Genomic DNA, 18,205 nt, shown 5'->3' on the forward strand with positions numbered 1-18,205 from the left:
ATATCTAACCAAAAAAAAAAAATGATTATTTCACCTTTACTAAATTTTGGCACACATGAGGGGGAAGGGGTATATAGAAACTGTTTTAAGAACAGTTTTTTACGGTAATAGAAATTTCATATTCATCCAGGATTTTAAATTTAAAATACGAATACTAAGTAATAGATTTACCTCCTAAAATTATGTTTCTGGGGAACATAACAAATTTTATTTTAATGCTTTATAGGCAGTGAAAAGGAATTATACACTTAAAGACCTTGAAGACTCAGATTCATATTTGAGTTGTTATTTATATAATTATGATATATGCTGATAAAACAGATTATGACATAATATTAAAAAATAATATTTATACCTAAAAATTATCAAATGTAGTACCTTAGAAAATTACATGAATTAATAGCCAAATTATTGTTACTACAAAATAACATATCTTTATTTATAATATCTAAAATTATAGACAGAAACTGTTTACATCATTGAAAACTTCAGAATAGAGTAAAAACCTCTGCAATACCTTAAATTCTTGAACATGTAATTGTAGAAGTAGTCTTTGACAATATATGACATTGTAAGTCTTGTTCAAATCTTAAACCAAATTTTACTCATTGTTCAAAAACTAAAGAGTGTCATAAAAGGAAGGAAGTGGTTTGTGTTGCATTAATTTTTGTAGAATCGTTTGTTATTGTATCTCAAAACACAAATCTCAGATTCTCGTACACAAGAACCCCCCCCCCCCCTCCCCCCGCGCTTACTATCAGCTTCTTTAAATAATGCGTCAATCATATCCATGTTTCGAACGTCATACCATGAGCATCCACAAACTTAATAATTAGTTAAAATAAATATTTGATGATTTTTAAAAAGATGTATCATTATGAATGAAAAGAAATTAAAAATGTGTATTCAGAATTTCCTCGACGTTCGCTGTTAGTCAATATTGACGCTATGCAAGCGCGTCGTATAAAAAAGGGGAAAATAATATACAAAAGACGTATAAAACATAAAAAAAAAAAAAAACAGCTGCAAATGATAGTAAGTAACAGATTTATACTTACGAAAAGGATCCAAAGCACTTCGAGGCGTCTGCCATCGTCTTCTTTTCTGGTTCTCCAGGTCGACCGGAAACCAGGCAACTTATTGCCAGACAAACATGAGTCATTTGTAGACCATGAATTTTCGAAATTTTAAATACTGAACTCACGAATGAATGAAGGGTAAGAAAATATAGGAAATGATTAAACTAAATGGGATATTAATTAAAACTATTCATATATAGCGGATTTTGATTAATATTACACATTTTCTCTGGGCGACTTAATAGATATATATATTCCTATGAAAATATATGCCGGGTTATAAATAATTTAATTATTTCTCGCTATGCGAATAAAAAATGAAGAAATTATAATTGCATTGAAAAAAATAATTACGAAAGAGTCTTATTTCAGGACATCAGTCATCTTACCACAAAGTACACTGCCTTAATGATCAGTTAAAATATTAGGGAGACCGGAAAAAGTCTGCTTAATCCATCGGGGTCCCAGACCGATATATAAATGCTTAACTGGGTTCCCTAACCAAGAAGTCCGGATTATATATATATATATATATATATATGAGTTTAATTGTTACAGTCAAGTGTTATGATAATTTTTTGACTAATCCCTTACCAGGCTTGATGCAGCTGCATTATAGCAGATTTCTAAGTGTTCTGTAGGCAGACTGGCAAATGCTTTAGTTCTCCAAACTTTGATTTTGTTGTTGTTTATCCATTTTGCACATCGATCCTGCATTTCAGGCATGTTGTACGAGACAGCGAGACTAAATGTATCTACAACTCCAGACTCGCAGATAGAACATGGCTGAAATCATTAGGGAAAACTCAGTATTAATGTACAAAATTAACTGAGGCCATGCCAATTTGCAATATATTTCGTCAGATTCACCGCTTCTATTTGTAACAATTCCAAATTATAATATTATCAAAAAAATATGTCAGCCCTTGCATCCAAAAATATCCGAGTACATTTTTGTTCGACTTTTTACACCAAATGCATAAGAGACTTAGGAACATGTGTTGAGGAATAACAGAAGCACGGGGTTGAGAAAGTTCGTACTTTGTATCTCATACTGTGAAACAATGTGTCATTGTGTGAAGTTTTTCACGATGCCTGTCTACTCTTTATATGTACGATACGTCAATAGTTAAGTGGATGTGAATTTTTCTACTATTTAGTAAAGAATTTCAAATTAAAATAGTGTGCACTGTTTTCACTTCATGTTATTGATCAATGTTTGGAAGTGAAAAGTAAATAAAGCATCTTTTAAAGTTTCTAGTGGCATTACATTTAAATAATTCATTATTTTTGCCGTGAATGAAAACTTGTATAACATAATAAATGTTCATGAAATCAATTTCTAGTGAAGCTGACACTATTGCTGAAAATGTTTGAAGTTGAAAATTGCTTAAATTTCAGTTATGCATTTCTTGATATTTGCTGGAATGAAGTTCAATGACCATAACTCTCAGCAAAAATAGAATATTCTAGGTTATGGATATAATGGAGAATAAAGTTCATTTTGTGATGTATACATGTATTTTGTTATTGAATTTATGAGTCAAAATTAAATCTTCATTTTACTCTCGGCAATAGAGAACAATTTCATGCTGTATTTGTTCTTATTTTTGTTATATTCATAGTTTAGCATCTGTCTATTGTGCACTATTCATGTTCTTCATATTCATATTATGCTAAACTATTAATAAACAAGTTGTCAGTGATATGTACATGTATTTTAAGTTATAATCACCATGCTGACAAAATATATCTAATTGCTGTAAAAAGTAACACATGTTAAATAACATGAATTAAATGTTCAATTTTCTCCCCCAAATAGCCAGACCTGACACTTATTATATCATTAACTACATGTTTCGTTATTTTCTCCAACACACATATGAAGGCCAGTATTGTATCACCTTATGGAAGAAATGGCAGTAATCCCTTCGTAGGTTATAGAGAACCACATCCCTAAGGCCATCTAACCCGTACATGTCCGCCACCATGATCAGCTCGCTGACCGTGCAGCTGTCCAAGATGTCTGTCACACCTCCATACAGGTAAAGAAGGGTCTGCTCCATCACAGCAGGGGTCACTCTGTCAACAAATTGTTCAGTATATTATTGTATGAATTTATAAGTAAAGATTTAAAAGATAATGTATTATTTTAGTGTAAATTTCCAAGAGAATCATAACTCAGTTGTGTTTACTTTTTACATGTATATTCTACCATGTATGTGAGAACATGTTAATCATTTCATGCACAAGTGCAGTTTACAATTGCAGATTTTTATAAACCAAAGATTCAATTTTATCATGGTACACATTTTCCAACTTCCTCTTACAAATAGCATCAATATTAAAAGCCTCAGACTGCCAACAATGACATTACAATACAGATGTATTCTAGATACCCTTCTAATTTGATTTCATGGGAATCACTTTCCATCCAGGATCCTGAAAGCATAGCCTCAAAGTAAGCCGATCTGGCAGTCAGCAGGGACCTAAAATAAGAATATTAATTCTAAAGAAAAAGTAATTACCAAACTTTAAATTTCTCTCTGATTCTGAACTTCTTGTATCATAGGCATTCCTGATAAAATTGCCTGAGATCTATAAAATTTCAAGCTTTGCAAAAGCAAATTGCTTGAAATGCCTAATATGTTGGTCATTTATGAGGAAATCTTCATTTTGTATGATTCGTCATTTAAAATATTACAGCTGAACTGCAGTATCTTAAATGTTCATTTGTGGGATGATATAACCTTGGAAGCCCCCCCCCCCCCCCATTTGCCTTTAGTTAGAGATCTAGTTAAAGTTTTTTGTTTTTTTTTTGCTTGTCAATAAATTTCCGAGACAATTATTTTCAATTGGTATGGACCCCCCCCCCCCCAAATTTCTATATCCAACCTTGATGTTGATAATTCGAACACCTGGAATATGACAAAGTAAGTTCAAATACAGTTGAGAGTTTAAGTTTCACCTATTTCAACAGGAACACTATATACACATGTATATATTCTCAGTGTTGCTGAATCATACCAAAATTTAACACCAATCACACAGTGAAGGTGCTATCTTGAAAGTTATCAAAGTGAAAGTTCTTTATAAAAACCTTTTCACAGCACCCTGATAGACTAACAAGTAACAAAACACCCCTTGTTGACAAACGGGGGAGCATAAAACTTTGTGATTCTTTTACCTGTGAGCCTTGAAATGTGTGTCAGACACAGTGATGATACAATCATAATCTAAGTCCTGTAAATAGCCGCGAAGAAGATCCTCTCCTAATACACTACATGTGTCGTACGGCACCGTTATGTCATATGACATCTTGATCAGTTCTGACAAATTTTGTTTCTCCTCTATTACATCTTCTACGTCACTTAATTTGAGATCATCATCAGCTGCACTTGGTGCTATGTCTTTGTTTTCTGATATATGATGTTCAAGTGCATCAACTCCATTTTTATCAACATGAGAAGATAATTTATCAGATGTTTGATTGTTCATCCATATGCCATTTTTATCAACACAGTTTTCAGTGTTAATCACTTTTCCTTCCACATATTCATCTGGAACCATTTTATCACACATTTCCTTTTTTGGACTCAGCCCATTCATTAAAATAAATTCACTTCCTGGAGGCTCAGCCCACTTAATTCCCTCCCCATTTTTGTCCTGTCCCTCCTTCTTGCCCCCTTCCTCCTCTTCCTCCTCAGACTCAGAAGAGCCCTCCCTCGGATCGGGCCTTTTCTCAGACAATAGTGATAGGAGGTAGTCCACCATAGTGTGACCTGCTGCTATGTCTACCTCATCAATTTCTCCATCCACAGAATTCACGTTGTACAGCTGACTAAAATCACAAGAACATACATCAGAAATCGTATAAAAAACAAGTGAATATCGTTACTATCTTCTTTCAGAGTGCCTTATTCTTATTTTCCCATAAAATTTAGATATTGTGAGAAGTGGGAAAGTTATAAACTGATATTCAATACACTCAGAATATATAATATCAAGTAAAATATTCTGGCAAGCATGGTACATCACTGGAGATACTAACATACTAACAAGTATTTAAAGGGACAAATTATCATGTAACTATGCTGTAGATTAATTATATCTGTGGACAGGTAATAAATATATTCCTTTGATCTATTCCTACATCAAAGCTTTACTCACTGAAACAAGATAATCAGGGTGTCATAGTCTAACCAACATGGCATGGTCAGGGATCTATTCTGTGACTCACCACCGGACAGTTCTAAAAGCCGCTCATAAATTCGTTTACTTCTACAAAATAAAGACAAAAAAAAGTTAGTTTGATTATCATTAATATGATTAATGGAATAAATCTTCTAATTTCAAATTACCTGGTTTTAATGAAAAATTTGTGGACAGGAATGACCCGATTCCCAACAATAATTTCCAAGTCTGAGTGAATTTCTTCATCCAACATTCTGAAATTTTAAAAACAAACATCTTCATTAAAGGGATTGCTTAATCTGTTGAATAGTTAATAATTTATGTGAAGAAGCAATTCGTGTGCAGTGAGGCAAAAATATTTCTTACATTTATTAAATCTTGACTTATATTAGCATCTTTGTCTTATAATGGGAAATGCATTATCTATAGTATATATTACCTTCCAATGTCTTTCTGCATTTGTTTGGCTAGAGTCAATTTCAGACGTGACCGTTCTCTTTCACTCCTATCTAAAAATGCCCTTCCCAGCATCTGATTAGGAACCATTTCCTTTGGCCTTGCCATACCTCAAATTCTGTAATCACTTTAAATTTAAAATTGTCTTGTACTTCCTGGCAATAAAACATCGGATCTAATATTAAAATTGGTTTAAATGCTACAAATGCACAGCTGTAATTTTATGAAATTTCTCTTTGTAAGGTACCAGCTCATAATGAAGTCATATTTTGTCACCAAAAAGTTCAAACTAATGAAACATCAATTGGATTTTTTAAAATTAATTATGTGTATTTTGCTAAATCCCTGTTTTACTCTACAAACTTGTATCATCACAAATGTATCATCATAATACTTCTTGTTAAAAAGACTGTTTATTTTGAATTAATTGACTATAGTATAAGTACCAAGCACTACCCATTCTATATCATGATCTGCACATAAATGTGCCACACCTAACTTACAATGTTTAAGAAAGAAAAATATCAAGAACATTAGGACCCAAATTTTATTTGCTTAATTTGCACCAAAATGAGTCTATGATCTTGACCCTACTATGAATTTCATTTTTAATCTAAATATCTTGAACATTTGGATTTCTCTCATGTTTCTGGCAGTCCTAAAATGTCTTGAATATTGAATTTTAATTCTTCTTAGTTAATATTATCATGATTGCAATCTATAATTTATTGTAAAGACAAGAGGCCACGTTAATATTAAATAATGATTAAGTAAATGAAATGGTGCATAGTTTGATACTGACTTGGTAAAAACCCTGAATAGTGAGGGGTCACAGTAGATTACAATTTCCATATTGTTACAGAATAATAATGAAAATCATTGACTTGCTTTTGTAATCAAGGTAATGAAACAAGATATCAACTGGATACATGTAAGAACTGGCAAAACTTAATTATAGATGACTAGATTAAGAATCCTGCATGGAAAGGGGCGGGGTCACAACTCACAACAGATTATGATTTGCATATTGTTACTAACAGAATATTGATGAAAACCATTGGATTGCCTTTGTCATGAATTAATGAAATAAAGTATTCATGTTTCCTCAAAATAATCTCATCTCTCTTCAACATATTGATTTCATCAATCTTTATTCAGCTAACTGTCTTTATATGCATGTTTGGCTTGCTGACAAAAATCTGATCTTTCAGCACCCATGAATTTCAATTAAAAATGTCAAATGAGCATGGAATTTTGGAATTTTGCAAGGTGAAGAAAGGGGGATAAGTCCCTTGGTAGACACCCTGTCACTTCCATTTATAACTAGGCTTCCCATTTTCATGCCCAAAACTCTATATAAGTATCAGTAAGCTCTGTCAAATATTAAAGGTAAACAGTATAGTATCTTTTCATGATTTTGGGTCCTAAACATTTGTCAGTCCTGAAATACTGTATCAATGTTAAACAGTTTAATCCACGCAAATTTAAAGGTTGGGATTTTTTTTTTTAATCTATGGCTTTATTCTCCAACTTAATGATAAAATTTTAGGTGCATGCATAAATACTTAGCTACCACTGGCTGTAAAACCGGTTTTCATGTATATTTTTTTCATAACTGTTTGAAATCACTAGATCTAGGCTATATACTGTAATTTCATTTTAAGATACATAACAACATTCAAACTTTATGTCATGATATTAAACTTTTTGGAAGCGATATTTCATTCGATCACCAACAACAATAAGATTACCAGTTATCAATCTCTGAACGAAGTACCATCAAATTATCGATGACAATGTGCAACTGGAAATTGTCGAATGTTTACAACAGGAAACTACTAGTTGCTACATAGTATCTAAAACATGTACACGAAAATATAAATTCCGGATATGAGTCGAGTCGTATAATTCATGACATAGAAAACTGAAAGAAAACTTCACATTAAACAAAGAACCTCTTGATTGTACTGCTTCTTATAAATACTTGGGCATTCATTTTACTGCATCTGGAAGTTTTACACTTGCTCAGGATGAACTTTACGAAAAAGCTACAAAGGCACTTTTTAAATTACAAACAAATTTCCTATCATTGAACCCTAAAAAAACACAGCTTTACACGTATATGATCATACAATAAAACCCATACTACTATACGGTAGTGAAATTTGGGGGGCACTTAACACCACTACGGCACGATTTAGAAATGGACCTGTTGCACTGGATGAATTATATGCTAAATCACTTTGTGAGAAATTACATTACAAGTTTTGTAGATTTTTATTAGGCGTAAATAACAAAAGTACAAAATTTGCTGTTCTTTCTGAATTAGGTAGACACCCTATGAGTTTCAGTATTGTTCAGCATAATTTGAATTACTGGCATAGGTTAGAAAATTTGGATGACACATATCCTCTATTAAAAGCTGCATACACTGCCTCAATATCCAATTTCAACAAAAACAAATTATCATGGTTTGGTTCTATTGATATATTCAAACAACTTCTTCCTCAGTTAATGCCTCATCTGAAATCATCTACATCAGCCTTTAAATATCATTGTAAACGCATTCTTAATTCATATTTTCTTGAAAAGTGGTATCAAAAGAAGGAACAATTAAGTACTTGTGGGAAGTTAGACACTTACTGCACAATCTAACAAAACTTTGGGCTAGAACCTTATTTATTAATCTTAAGAAAATTTGAGAAAAGGAAGATTTTAACAAAATTTCGAATCTCTTCTCACAATCTGATGATTGAAAAAGGTCCACATAATGGTATACCAAGAGAAGAGAGAATATGCCCCAATTGTAAATTAAAAGAGGTAGAAGATGAAATACATTTTCTTTTGGGTTGTCTATGCCATAGTCTATCAAGAATAAATTTACTCTCCACAATATCTCTGAGATCTCATCTTTTTAATAGTATGTCTAAAAGTAACCAATTTTTATGGTTAATGAACTGTGAAGATGTTGATGTGCTGTGCAATTTGTGTGAATTTATAAGTCATGTGTAGTTAGACAAATTCAAAGTCACATGTTGATCTTGACTTTACTTACATGTACTTTGATTTAATACTTATACTACAGTATGTTTTGTTAATATGCGTATGTTGTTGTATACTCTGCATTGAGCAGAAGTAGATTAATTAAAATAATAATACTATCCTTCAGCACTGACTCTTGCTGTCCATTGCAGTTTAATATAATTTACACATGCCATTCAGCATACAATTTTTTTTTCAATTATTATTATTATTATTATATCATTATTATTATTTTTTTTTAATACTCTCTTCCATAGATTATGTATCTGTTTATTCTACATGAGGCAGAAGTGGATTTCTGTATATCCTTTAGCACCGACTCTTGCTGCCTCTTGTTGATGTATCAGATATTTTTTATGTGTTCAGTTATATGTATAATATTAGTAATAGTAATGCACATCATTGCACATTAAGTTGTATCAATTAAGAGTACAGATATATCTTAAATCAAGACAACCTATGTCTACATGTGAAACTCAAAACACCACCAATGTACTAAATGGGAAGAATTGCTCTTCATTATATGTTGTATTCTGTCTGTTATCTTATCTGTAATTATACATGTTATATGTTTATGCCCATTGGGCCCTGATTTGGTAATAAATCCTATTCTATTCTATTCATAGTCTAAAGCAGATGTAAAATTTTAAAACTGCGGAGTGTAAGAGTATCAAGAGGTGTATAAATATTTATGGATGATGAAGGCACATTGCAATTTTTCAGGGTGTGACATCGAGAACTTCCTAAGCATGCTAAGTAACCCATCTCTTTCACCAACTTGGGTCTTGGTTTATAAATATGTATACCTATTGATAGGTATACATAGATCTATTTATTAACCAAGACCCAAGTTCCTGTGCTCTTTCGCATAATACGTTTATGTTCAAACTTTAATTTGGCAAAAAGTTAGCCTCTCACACAACCAGATGTTTAGTATTTCTTTGATTGTGAGGCCCAATGGTCGAAATGCTTACATGAGCCGTCTCGATCTTTCTCTCGTTTCTGTCTTCGTCGCCCAAAATATTTTTAATACTGACTTATGAATACTCGATAAATGAAACAAAATTACAGTCCCTTGCAGGTACGTAGTATCGTTTTTGAAAGGGGATGGGGATCAGCAGAAAAATAATTGACGATCAACTTACCTGAAAAATCTTTGACAAGCAGAAACAAAAACTAATCTCGAAAATCGGATAATCCTATTTCTTGGGATGGTAGGGATGGGTGGGTAAGTTTCCACCTTTTTTGACAAGATAGAATTTACATGGGAGGATCTGTCCATACATGCATTACAAAAAGGGAGCTTTCAAAGAAAATTTATTCTTAATTAACAGCTAAACACATTAGAATATGCATTATGTTAGGAAAAAAGTGGAGGAGCCGCCCCCCCCCCCCCCCCACTATACGTGCCTGCCTTCTTCTCCAGAAAGTCAGTTATAAGTACTATGTAAAACCTTACCATAGAAGCGCCAATGGTTTTAGGTTTTTCAAGAAAACTAGCTTTTGTGAGTTATTATAGCTATACTATACAGTGTATGTAGAGTATTACTATTTTCAGCAATACTAGTATGTCCAAAAAAAAAAAATTATCCTTTCTATATCAACTTTTGGTCACAAAGGGGAAGCGGGTCCTCTTACCCACTCTAATCCGCCACTGTCTAGTTCTGGAGGACATGATGAGAACAAAGCTTTCAGTTGACTACTAAATAGTTCAAAATCTTGATGCTGTTAAAGATTGTGTTTAATGTTTGTAATATCCATCATAAAATGATGTGTATTCATTTTCATATTTTTTGTTAATTATTCATATAAATTTTTAATTGTTGTAAAATAATATTTCCCTAAAATATTATATATATATATATATATATATATATATATATATATATATATATATATATATATATATATATATATATATATATATATATATATATATATATATATATATATATATATATATTTGTAATAAATTATATGTTTTCTTTCTTTTTTTTTTCTTTTTTTTTTTGGATAAGTATTCACAATGTAAAACTGAAAGTAACACCAAAAACATTTATTTATTTATTAAATCTTGTGTATAAGTGCAAAAAGGTCAACAGAAGTAGTATAATGATAAAAAAAACATGTTTCTCATTTGTTTGCAGGGAAAGGTATATATTTTAATCAGTTTCCGTAATTATTTTGTTATGTTCTCCATCATAATAAGGAATGCATGTACTGTGGAAAAGACTTTTGGTAAATATTTACAGATTTAGGGTAGTAGTTTGACTTAAAAACTGTTTGAAAAATATTGAGTACATTTGAAATATGGATCTAATCTTTTATATCAATTGAAGAAAAAAAAAGAATTAGATTTTGAATACAGTACCGACCGGACACAACCTAACACCAGAGCGAACCCAAAGCGCACCCCGGGTTCGCTTCCTGGGTTCGCTCGGGGTCCGCTGCGGGTTCGCTTTCAGAAAATTTGGGACCGCTCTGGGTGCGCTTCGGGTTCGCTCTGCGTTCGCTCGGGGTCAGCTCTGGGTCCGCTAGAGCGAACCCGGCGTTCGCTTTCCGGGTTCGCTTTACGCACTCATGCGTGAAGCGGACCCCGCTTTAATCTTGCCGCCAGTAAGCCCCGCCCCTTGTATATTCCAAAATACAGTAGTGAAATCGATCATTACTGTTTTTATGGCGATCGAAACATGTACATGTAAGTGACAATATGGAGAACGTTGATAAATTTTCAAGAATTTCACCGTACATTCGACGTAGAATTATCACTTTTATTTTTCTTAACTTACAAGCTAAGTATATCTCGAAAGAAAAAGAAGAAGAAGGGTGTTAAATTTATTTTCGATGTATCGGATGGAGTGAAATTGATAAGAGTATCTTAATAAAAAAAAAAAAGCTTTCAAATTCATTTGTTTACATTATTCATGAGTTTTAAAATAAGTTGGAACTTCCAATTGTAATTGCAATTGCTAAATCGTAATTTAAATGTTTGAAAGACAAACAACTGAATTATGATCTTATCTATGAAATACCTGAGACATACTGTACACGTAAATGCTCAGTTTTCATATTTAGCAGTTTACATTTAATCTAGGTTGTCGTCCATTACATGTATATGTAGGTCGTGATAATCACTAAAAATTCTCATACAGTGTAACTTGAGTTTCGTTTTACAGATTATTTATAATTTACTTCCATGCTATAAATCATTGTTTTATAAGGCGAGTTTAACGGAAGACTTGAAAATACAACAACAACAATCAAAAAACCAAAACAAACAATCAAACAAAAACTAATATCTGGTCTACTGATAAGAATATATTATTTTTTTAAGTTGTTTTCAAATACATGTAAATGATCATTTGAATAGTTTGAGTTCCTTACTGGTTCATGATCTCTCTCTCTCCCCCCCCCCCCCCCGCCCCACTACATACATGTACATACTGAAGCGGCATGTTAACAAACAAAATTCTAAATGTTTAAAAATAAATAAAAACAAGAAAGAAAACAAACAAAACAAGAATTCAATAACTGTAAACTCGCATGATTAAGTAGATGAAATTAAGATAATAACGTCCGATATTTTTTTTATTATTATTGTTTTATTTCGATGATCCCCCCACCCCTCTCCGTACTCGAATTGTTTTCTATGGGCCGGTTGTAGCGATTTTAATTTCAAATAATATACAGTGTTCTCTCTCTCTCTCTCTCTCTCTCTCTCTCTCTCTCTCTCGTAAAGCTATTTTACTGACTTTCAGCATTCAGGTGACAGTAAATTACATGAACATGTACTCTTCATGCAACGTACCAAAGAACTGTGACGTTTCCAAATTAAAAAAAAAAAAGATAATTGAATTTCTTATTGATAACGTGCCCAGACCAGGTACATGTAACTTAAGGTGCATCGAATGTAGGGGGAGTACATGTATATACTCAGGTATACCGTGACCATGGAGACAGTATACATCCAGCTAGAAAGTGTCAATTAAAAAATCCACCGCAATTGCTCTTAGCACCCGCAATATCTTCGAAACAGGTTGATGATTACCGACACGTGATGACCTTGGCTTCACTTTGAAACTTTAATTATTAAAGTGTTAAAATTAAATAATTATGACAAAGTTCAAATACAGGTACCTATGTAATGAAAAAAATGTATGTACGTTTTCGTATTAAGGTATCTTTGCAAGTTCAATTTACTAATGTTGGAATTGCGTGTACTTTTCATGCACAAGTGCAAAACGTACCCGCCTAATATTTTTTTATATCCATATAAAGTATTTCGAAAATTACATGTAGCACATGTAAGAGGTTCGTGAACATGTAAACCTGTATAATTATATATATCGACGCGAAGGAAAGTGATAAGCATTTTTGCGGTTTTTTTATTGACTTGCAAGTAGTTACAAAAATTCAAAAACATAGAATGTAAGGTCTACATGTATGATAATAAGAATTGACAAAATAAACTTTCCCTATATACATGTATTTAAATCAAGCTATTTATTAAATTTTGGTAAAAGATTAATTAAAAAATATATATATCATGGTAGTTAAAAAAATGAGATTTTTTTCTCCAAATTACGTATTGACATAATGCACATTTATACTGTACAATGTACATTTAATTTTTTTTCATGATCAATTATTTAGATCGATAATTTCGATGTTGATCTGGATAAATTGAAACGTGCATGTAAATTGAAATAATAAATAAAAAATAATTAAATTAAAGCACGTACATGTTCTTATACTATATCTTGAGATAATAAAATTCTATAATTTATCGAAGACCAGTTTTTTTTATTCTTTTTTTTTTTTTAGTAACAATTGTTATAACCATTTATTTATTATCTTCTTTTTTCTATTATGAATTAAAGTACTTATTGTCTGATAAATTTACGCAATGAATATTTGAAATTAATGGATTTTAAAAATATAAAGAAAATAAATATGTAACTATACATGTAACATGCTACCTGGATAATAAAAATATATAATGTATTAATAGATTTTAAAAATAAAAAATAATGAAAATAGATGTGTAAATATTGCATGTTGTCTGGAGAATTAAAATATATAAATGTAAAATCATGTTTAAAAATCATATTAATAATATTTTTACATTGTACATTCACACGCTTTGCTTGTACAATGTTTAGATTACAAACTGGCATGTTGACTGGTCGATGCGCTGATGATCAACGCATTTTATCACTTATCCTGATTGACAGACCTGTTCGGCATGTTGATTGGTCGACGCGCTGATGAGTTAATCGCTAATCCTGATTGACAGCTCTGTTACGCAACACCGAACGCGCGTTCGCTTTCTGGGACAGCTACTGAATTTGGGGTTCGCTTTCAGCGTTCGCTCTGGGTCCGCTCTGGGTTCGCTGCGGGTTCGCTACGGGTGCGCTCCGGGTTCGCTCGGGGTCAGCACTAGCGGACCCCAAGCGAACCCGGGGTGCGCTCTGGGTCCGCTTTCTGTTAGGTTGTGTCTGGTCGGTACTGTAGTATTTCTAAATATTGTTCAGTTGATAAAGTCTATAAACGAAGATGTGTGAAGAAGTATTTGTTTGTGATTTCCTATATTCTCTTATAATATTGTCCCCTTAAAATTTGCTGAAAATTATAGTCGCAGTGTATACATTGTACATGTAATTACCATTCCAAGTTGCACCGGTTACACTACATTTAATAGCAAGAAAACGTTATGTACTTTTAACTGATTGATGAACGAGTGCTAATTACTCATTTTGAAAAGTTTGAAAATTCCTGTGACAAAGACTTTTCCGACATAGCTTCTACCTTAATTGTATACATTCGTCAAATGTATTAATATACAGTTTTCGTACTAAATACTTATTTTCATTTCTTTTATGTTAAAAAAGAATATATCCAAAGGGTTTCAATATTCTTGACAAGTTTCAGGCAGTTACGTATCAGTATTACATATCATTGCTGTCACAGGTAATTAATGGGGGAAGTAGTCCTTTCAAGAGCATGGACACGGCAGTATGACGTTTGACTTTTTTGTACTAATGCTTTCCAAAAAGGTATCAGACTTTTGAACTTTGTACAAAGATCTGATCTTTCTATCATAACACAGAGAAGTTTAACTTTACATATCACGTATAACATTAGTTGGAATAAGAGATTTAATCTCCTCCTTTCCCTTCTTGTCCTTTTTAGTACCCTGCATATCCCATCATAACCATTTCTATGAAAGTAAAGCATCATATCTTCTGTTGGTATATGCAATATTATTGATAAAATGATTACAAGATCTAGCTTTTCTGTTGAAATAAACATCTTTAACTGCTCAATTGGATTATTAAATACCGTATTAAATAATTTGTCACATAATTCGATCCACAGATTTGGGATGATTATAGATAGAATGTCAGATAATATCCTATATATGAGTTGTGTTGAACGGGAAATTGTTGAAAGTTCTTGTCCGGGGGGGGGGTGCTCTCCATCCCCCATCTCCCCCTACTGACATACCCCCCCCCCCCCGCCAATTAAAAAAAAACATATTCAATATACATAAAGCATGAATATGTTTACTCAATCATATAACATTCTATGCAACCGAATTCAAAATTAATCGCACCTGAGTAATACTGATTCCATTACATCTCACACGTTGGGCCTCAGTATAAAATACCTTCGTGTACCCCACGCACAATTTACTTTCACACTTATTTATGGTAATTATTTATTTAAATCATTGTTAATTTAACACAGCTAGCAATTGTTATAGATAATGCAGTTTAATTGCGTTTATATGCTTAAATCTACATGTGTTTGTCTATCTGTTTGTTTGTTTCCTTGATGATATATTTCTAAGGAAGTCATTGATAATTTTTATATACTAATCAGATAGCGCTTCAAAATACACTGGAATGAGCCTGTTCCAAAATTTTTACTTCGTCATTCACTCAAAAAATGTAGGTCAAATCCAGCATCTGAAGTGTGTATCCTTAGATGTAACATCCATGCAATTTTGGTCAACATGGGGCTTATATTTACTTTGGAATGAATCTTTCCCAAGAACTTAAGTTGGTCGCTCATACGGATAATGTAGGTGATCCAGCATCCGAAGCAAACCTAGTAGTGAGTATCCTTGTTTCGTCCACATAGGGTCTATAATAGAATGATCCTGCTCAAAAATCTTTAACCTGGTCACTTCTTCAGAATATGTAGGTCAGATCCAGCATCCGAAACAAGTTTGTTAGTGTGCATCCTTCAATGCATCGTCCCTGCAAGTTTGGTCAATATAGGGCTTATAGTTACTTGGAAATGAGACCTGCTCCAAAAACTTTAACCTGCTCTAAAAAAGATTTACCTGGTCATTTTTGCTGAAAATGGAGCATCTTAAGCTTGGACTACCTGAAGCATCGTCCATGCATCTCTGATAAATATGGGCCATAGAAGTCTGCTCCAAAAACTTTAACATGGGGCGCCGATGCCCAGGGTATTATATAAGCTTCCCCCACGTCGTTGAGGTGGGCTAATTTTTTTTTTGTATATATAAAAAAAACTTTCATTTACATTTATTTACAAAAGGCATATCTTAAAGTAAAACATTAATTAATTTTATACATTTACAATAATTTTCATTAAACCTCTAAATAAATGTACATGTGCATGGACAAATTGCAGTCTTGAACTTCAGATGGATAAAGTATATACATTTATTTTGATTTAAACAGTAGAGTTTGATATATAATGTATAATACATTTGTTATAATTATTGAATAAATAATTGTAAAATATCACAGTTTAATGAAAATCAGGTAAAGCATCCCTGTTCAATATTATTAAGATTAAATACGTCTTGAATGCCACTATAGATGAATGCCACTATTGTATATAATGTATATATCCATGTACCAATATTTTGGTTTGGGTGAATAAATTGAACTTGAACATCAAAAAAAGTCGCCGATATTGGTGAATCATTGGTTAATCACCTGGGCATAACCTCCAAAGCAAGCATCGAATCCCACTATTTTCATGTAACTGTTTGCATTTGTTAGAATGAATAACGTTCAACATTCACATGTCGATTTCTATTTATAAATCAATGCTCAATTTCGCATGTCCCTATTTGTAAATATACTGGGCACCATTTATACACGCCCCTATCTGTAAAATAATGGGCAATATGGGTTGGTCAGTGATGAAATCCATTAAAATTTGATCACATGACCAACCCGTATTTACATCCCAATAAAAGTTTAAAAATATCTTATTTCTGAATTATGTCAACGAGGGAAATTTTAAGATTTCTGTCTATACATATCTATGAAAGCAGCAGTTAACGGCATCCAGCCATCGTCCGACAGAATGCAATTCTTTGAAGTGTTTTCAATACCTTCAATTGAAATTGTTATGCAAATACCTTTTCCAACTTCTAATGTTACACTTTTGGTGTAACCTTTAATCCGTGTGTATCCCTGTTGCGAAAATATTCTCCATTTCAAACTTAACAAGAGATGTCTGTGAAGCACTTATGCCCCCCCCCCTTTTCAATAATTGGAATTTTTCTAAGCCCAATACTAGGCATAACTCTGTCAAAAATTGCTCGGTTGTACCCAAAACAGAACTTTATCTAGACATTCTTATAATAAATCTGTATACCAAATTTCATTTCAGTATGTGCAACCTCTGCGAAGAAAATGAACGGAAACTGCAAATAATTGGAATTTTTCTAAGTCCAAGGGGCATAACTCTGTCAAAAATTACTCGATGATACCCAAAACAGAACTTAATCAGTATAAGCAACCTCTGCAAAGAAAATGAACGGAAACTTAATTGGTGGGCGACAGACAGACCGACCGACAGACAGCAGCAAATCAATATGCCCTCCCTTCTTCGAAGGGGGCATAAAAGTTAAACTATATGTAAATTATAACTGTGGTATAATGTAATTTCACCAAAGCTTTCCACCACGCACGATAAAGAATCCTCACTGCTCAATTGACCTGAGTACTGAGTAAAGGTCTAAATTTGAAGCCCTTCACCGGTATATGGTGACGTCTCTATATGAGTGAAAAATTCTCGAACGGGAGGTAAAACAACATACAATCAATCAATCCAAACCATGTGATTATGCATACAGTAGTGTTTATGACACACTCCCTCAATAAATAAAGAAAGAAAATCAGGAATAAAGATCAAACACACTTCAAACAGAGAGAAATACACCCCCGTCAAAAAAGTTTATCAATTGTAAACTATAACGTACGTCTCGTAAATTATATACAATTTGTTTATGCAAAGTTTTTATTGGTGACACTATGAGTAACAGTAAATGCTATTGAATGGAATAACACTCGAAAAAATATAAACTGCTGTAGGAATACAGATAAATATAAATATTCGCTTGTAAATTGTAAATAACTTTGACTATATTTATACTTTAT

At 32.5% G+C, this 18,205-nt stretch overlaps 1 protein-coding gene across 1 annotated transcript in view; it reads right to left on the minus strand.

The window, feature by feature from the left end:
• Window positions 1-5,843, minus strand: part of LOC133178980 (BTB/POZ domain-containing protein 8-like) — a 39,014-nt gene extending 33,171 nt beyond the window's left edge. Inside the window, exons 1-7 of the mRNA XM_061313647.1 lie at window positions 5,713-5,843; window positions 5,441-5,527; window positions 5,250-5,360; window positions 4,267-4,920; window positions 3,479-3,568; window positions 2,984-3,161; window positions 1,674-1,865 (exon numbers count right to left, since the gene is read on the minus strand). Of these exons, the coding sequence (XP_061169631.1) occupies window positions 1,674-1,865; window positions 2,984-3,161; window positions 3,479-3,568; window positions 4,267-4,920; window positions 5,250-5,360; window positions 5,441-5,527; window positions 5,713-5,837 (1,437 nt within the window). The 5' untranslated portion in view covers window positions 5,838-5,843. The remainder of the gene's footprint in view (window positions 1-1,673; window positions 1,866-2,983; window positions 3,162-3,478; window positions 3,569-4,266; window positions 4,921-5,249; window positions 5,361-5,440; window positions 5,528-5,712) is intronic.
• Between the last annotated feature and the right edge of the window lie 12,362 nt (window positions 5,844-18,205).

Source organism: Saccostrea echinata, unplaced genomic scaffold (genome assembly GCF_033153115.1).
Source record: "Saccostrea echinata isolate AGI-Se365-2 ecotype Australia unplaced genomic scaffold, CSIRO_AGI_Sech_v1 ptg000004l, whole genome shotgun sequence".
Taxonomy (NCBI): domain Eukaryota; kingdom Metazoa; phylum Mollusca; class Bivalvia; order Ostreida; family Ostreidae; genus Saccostrea; species Saccostrea echinata.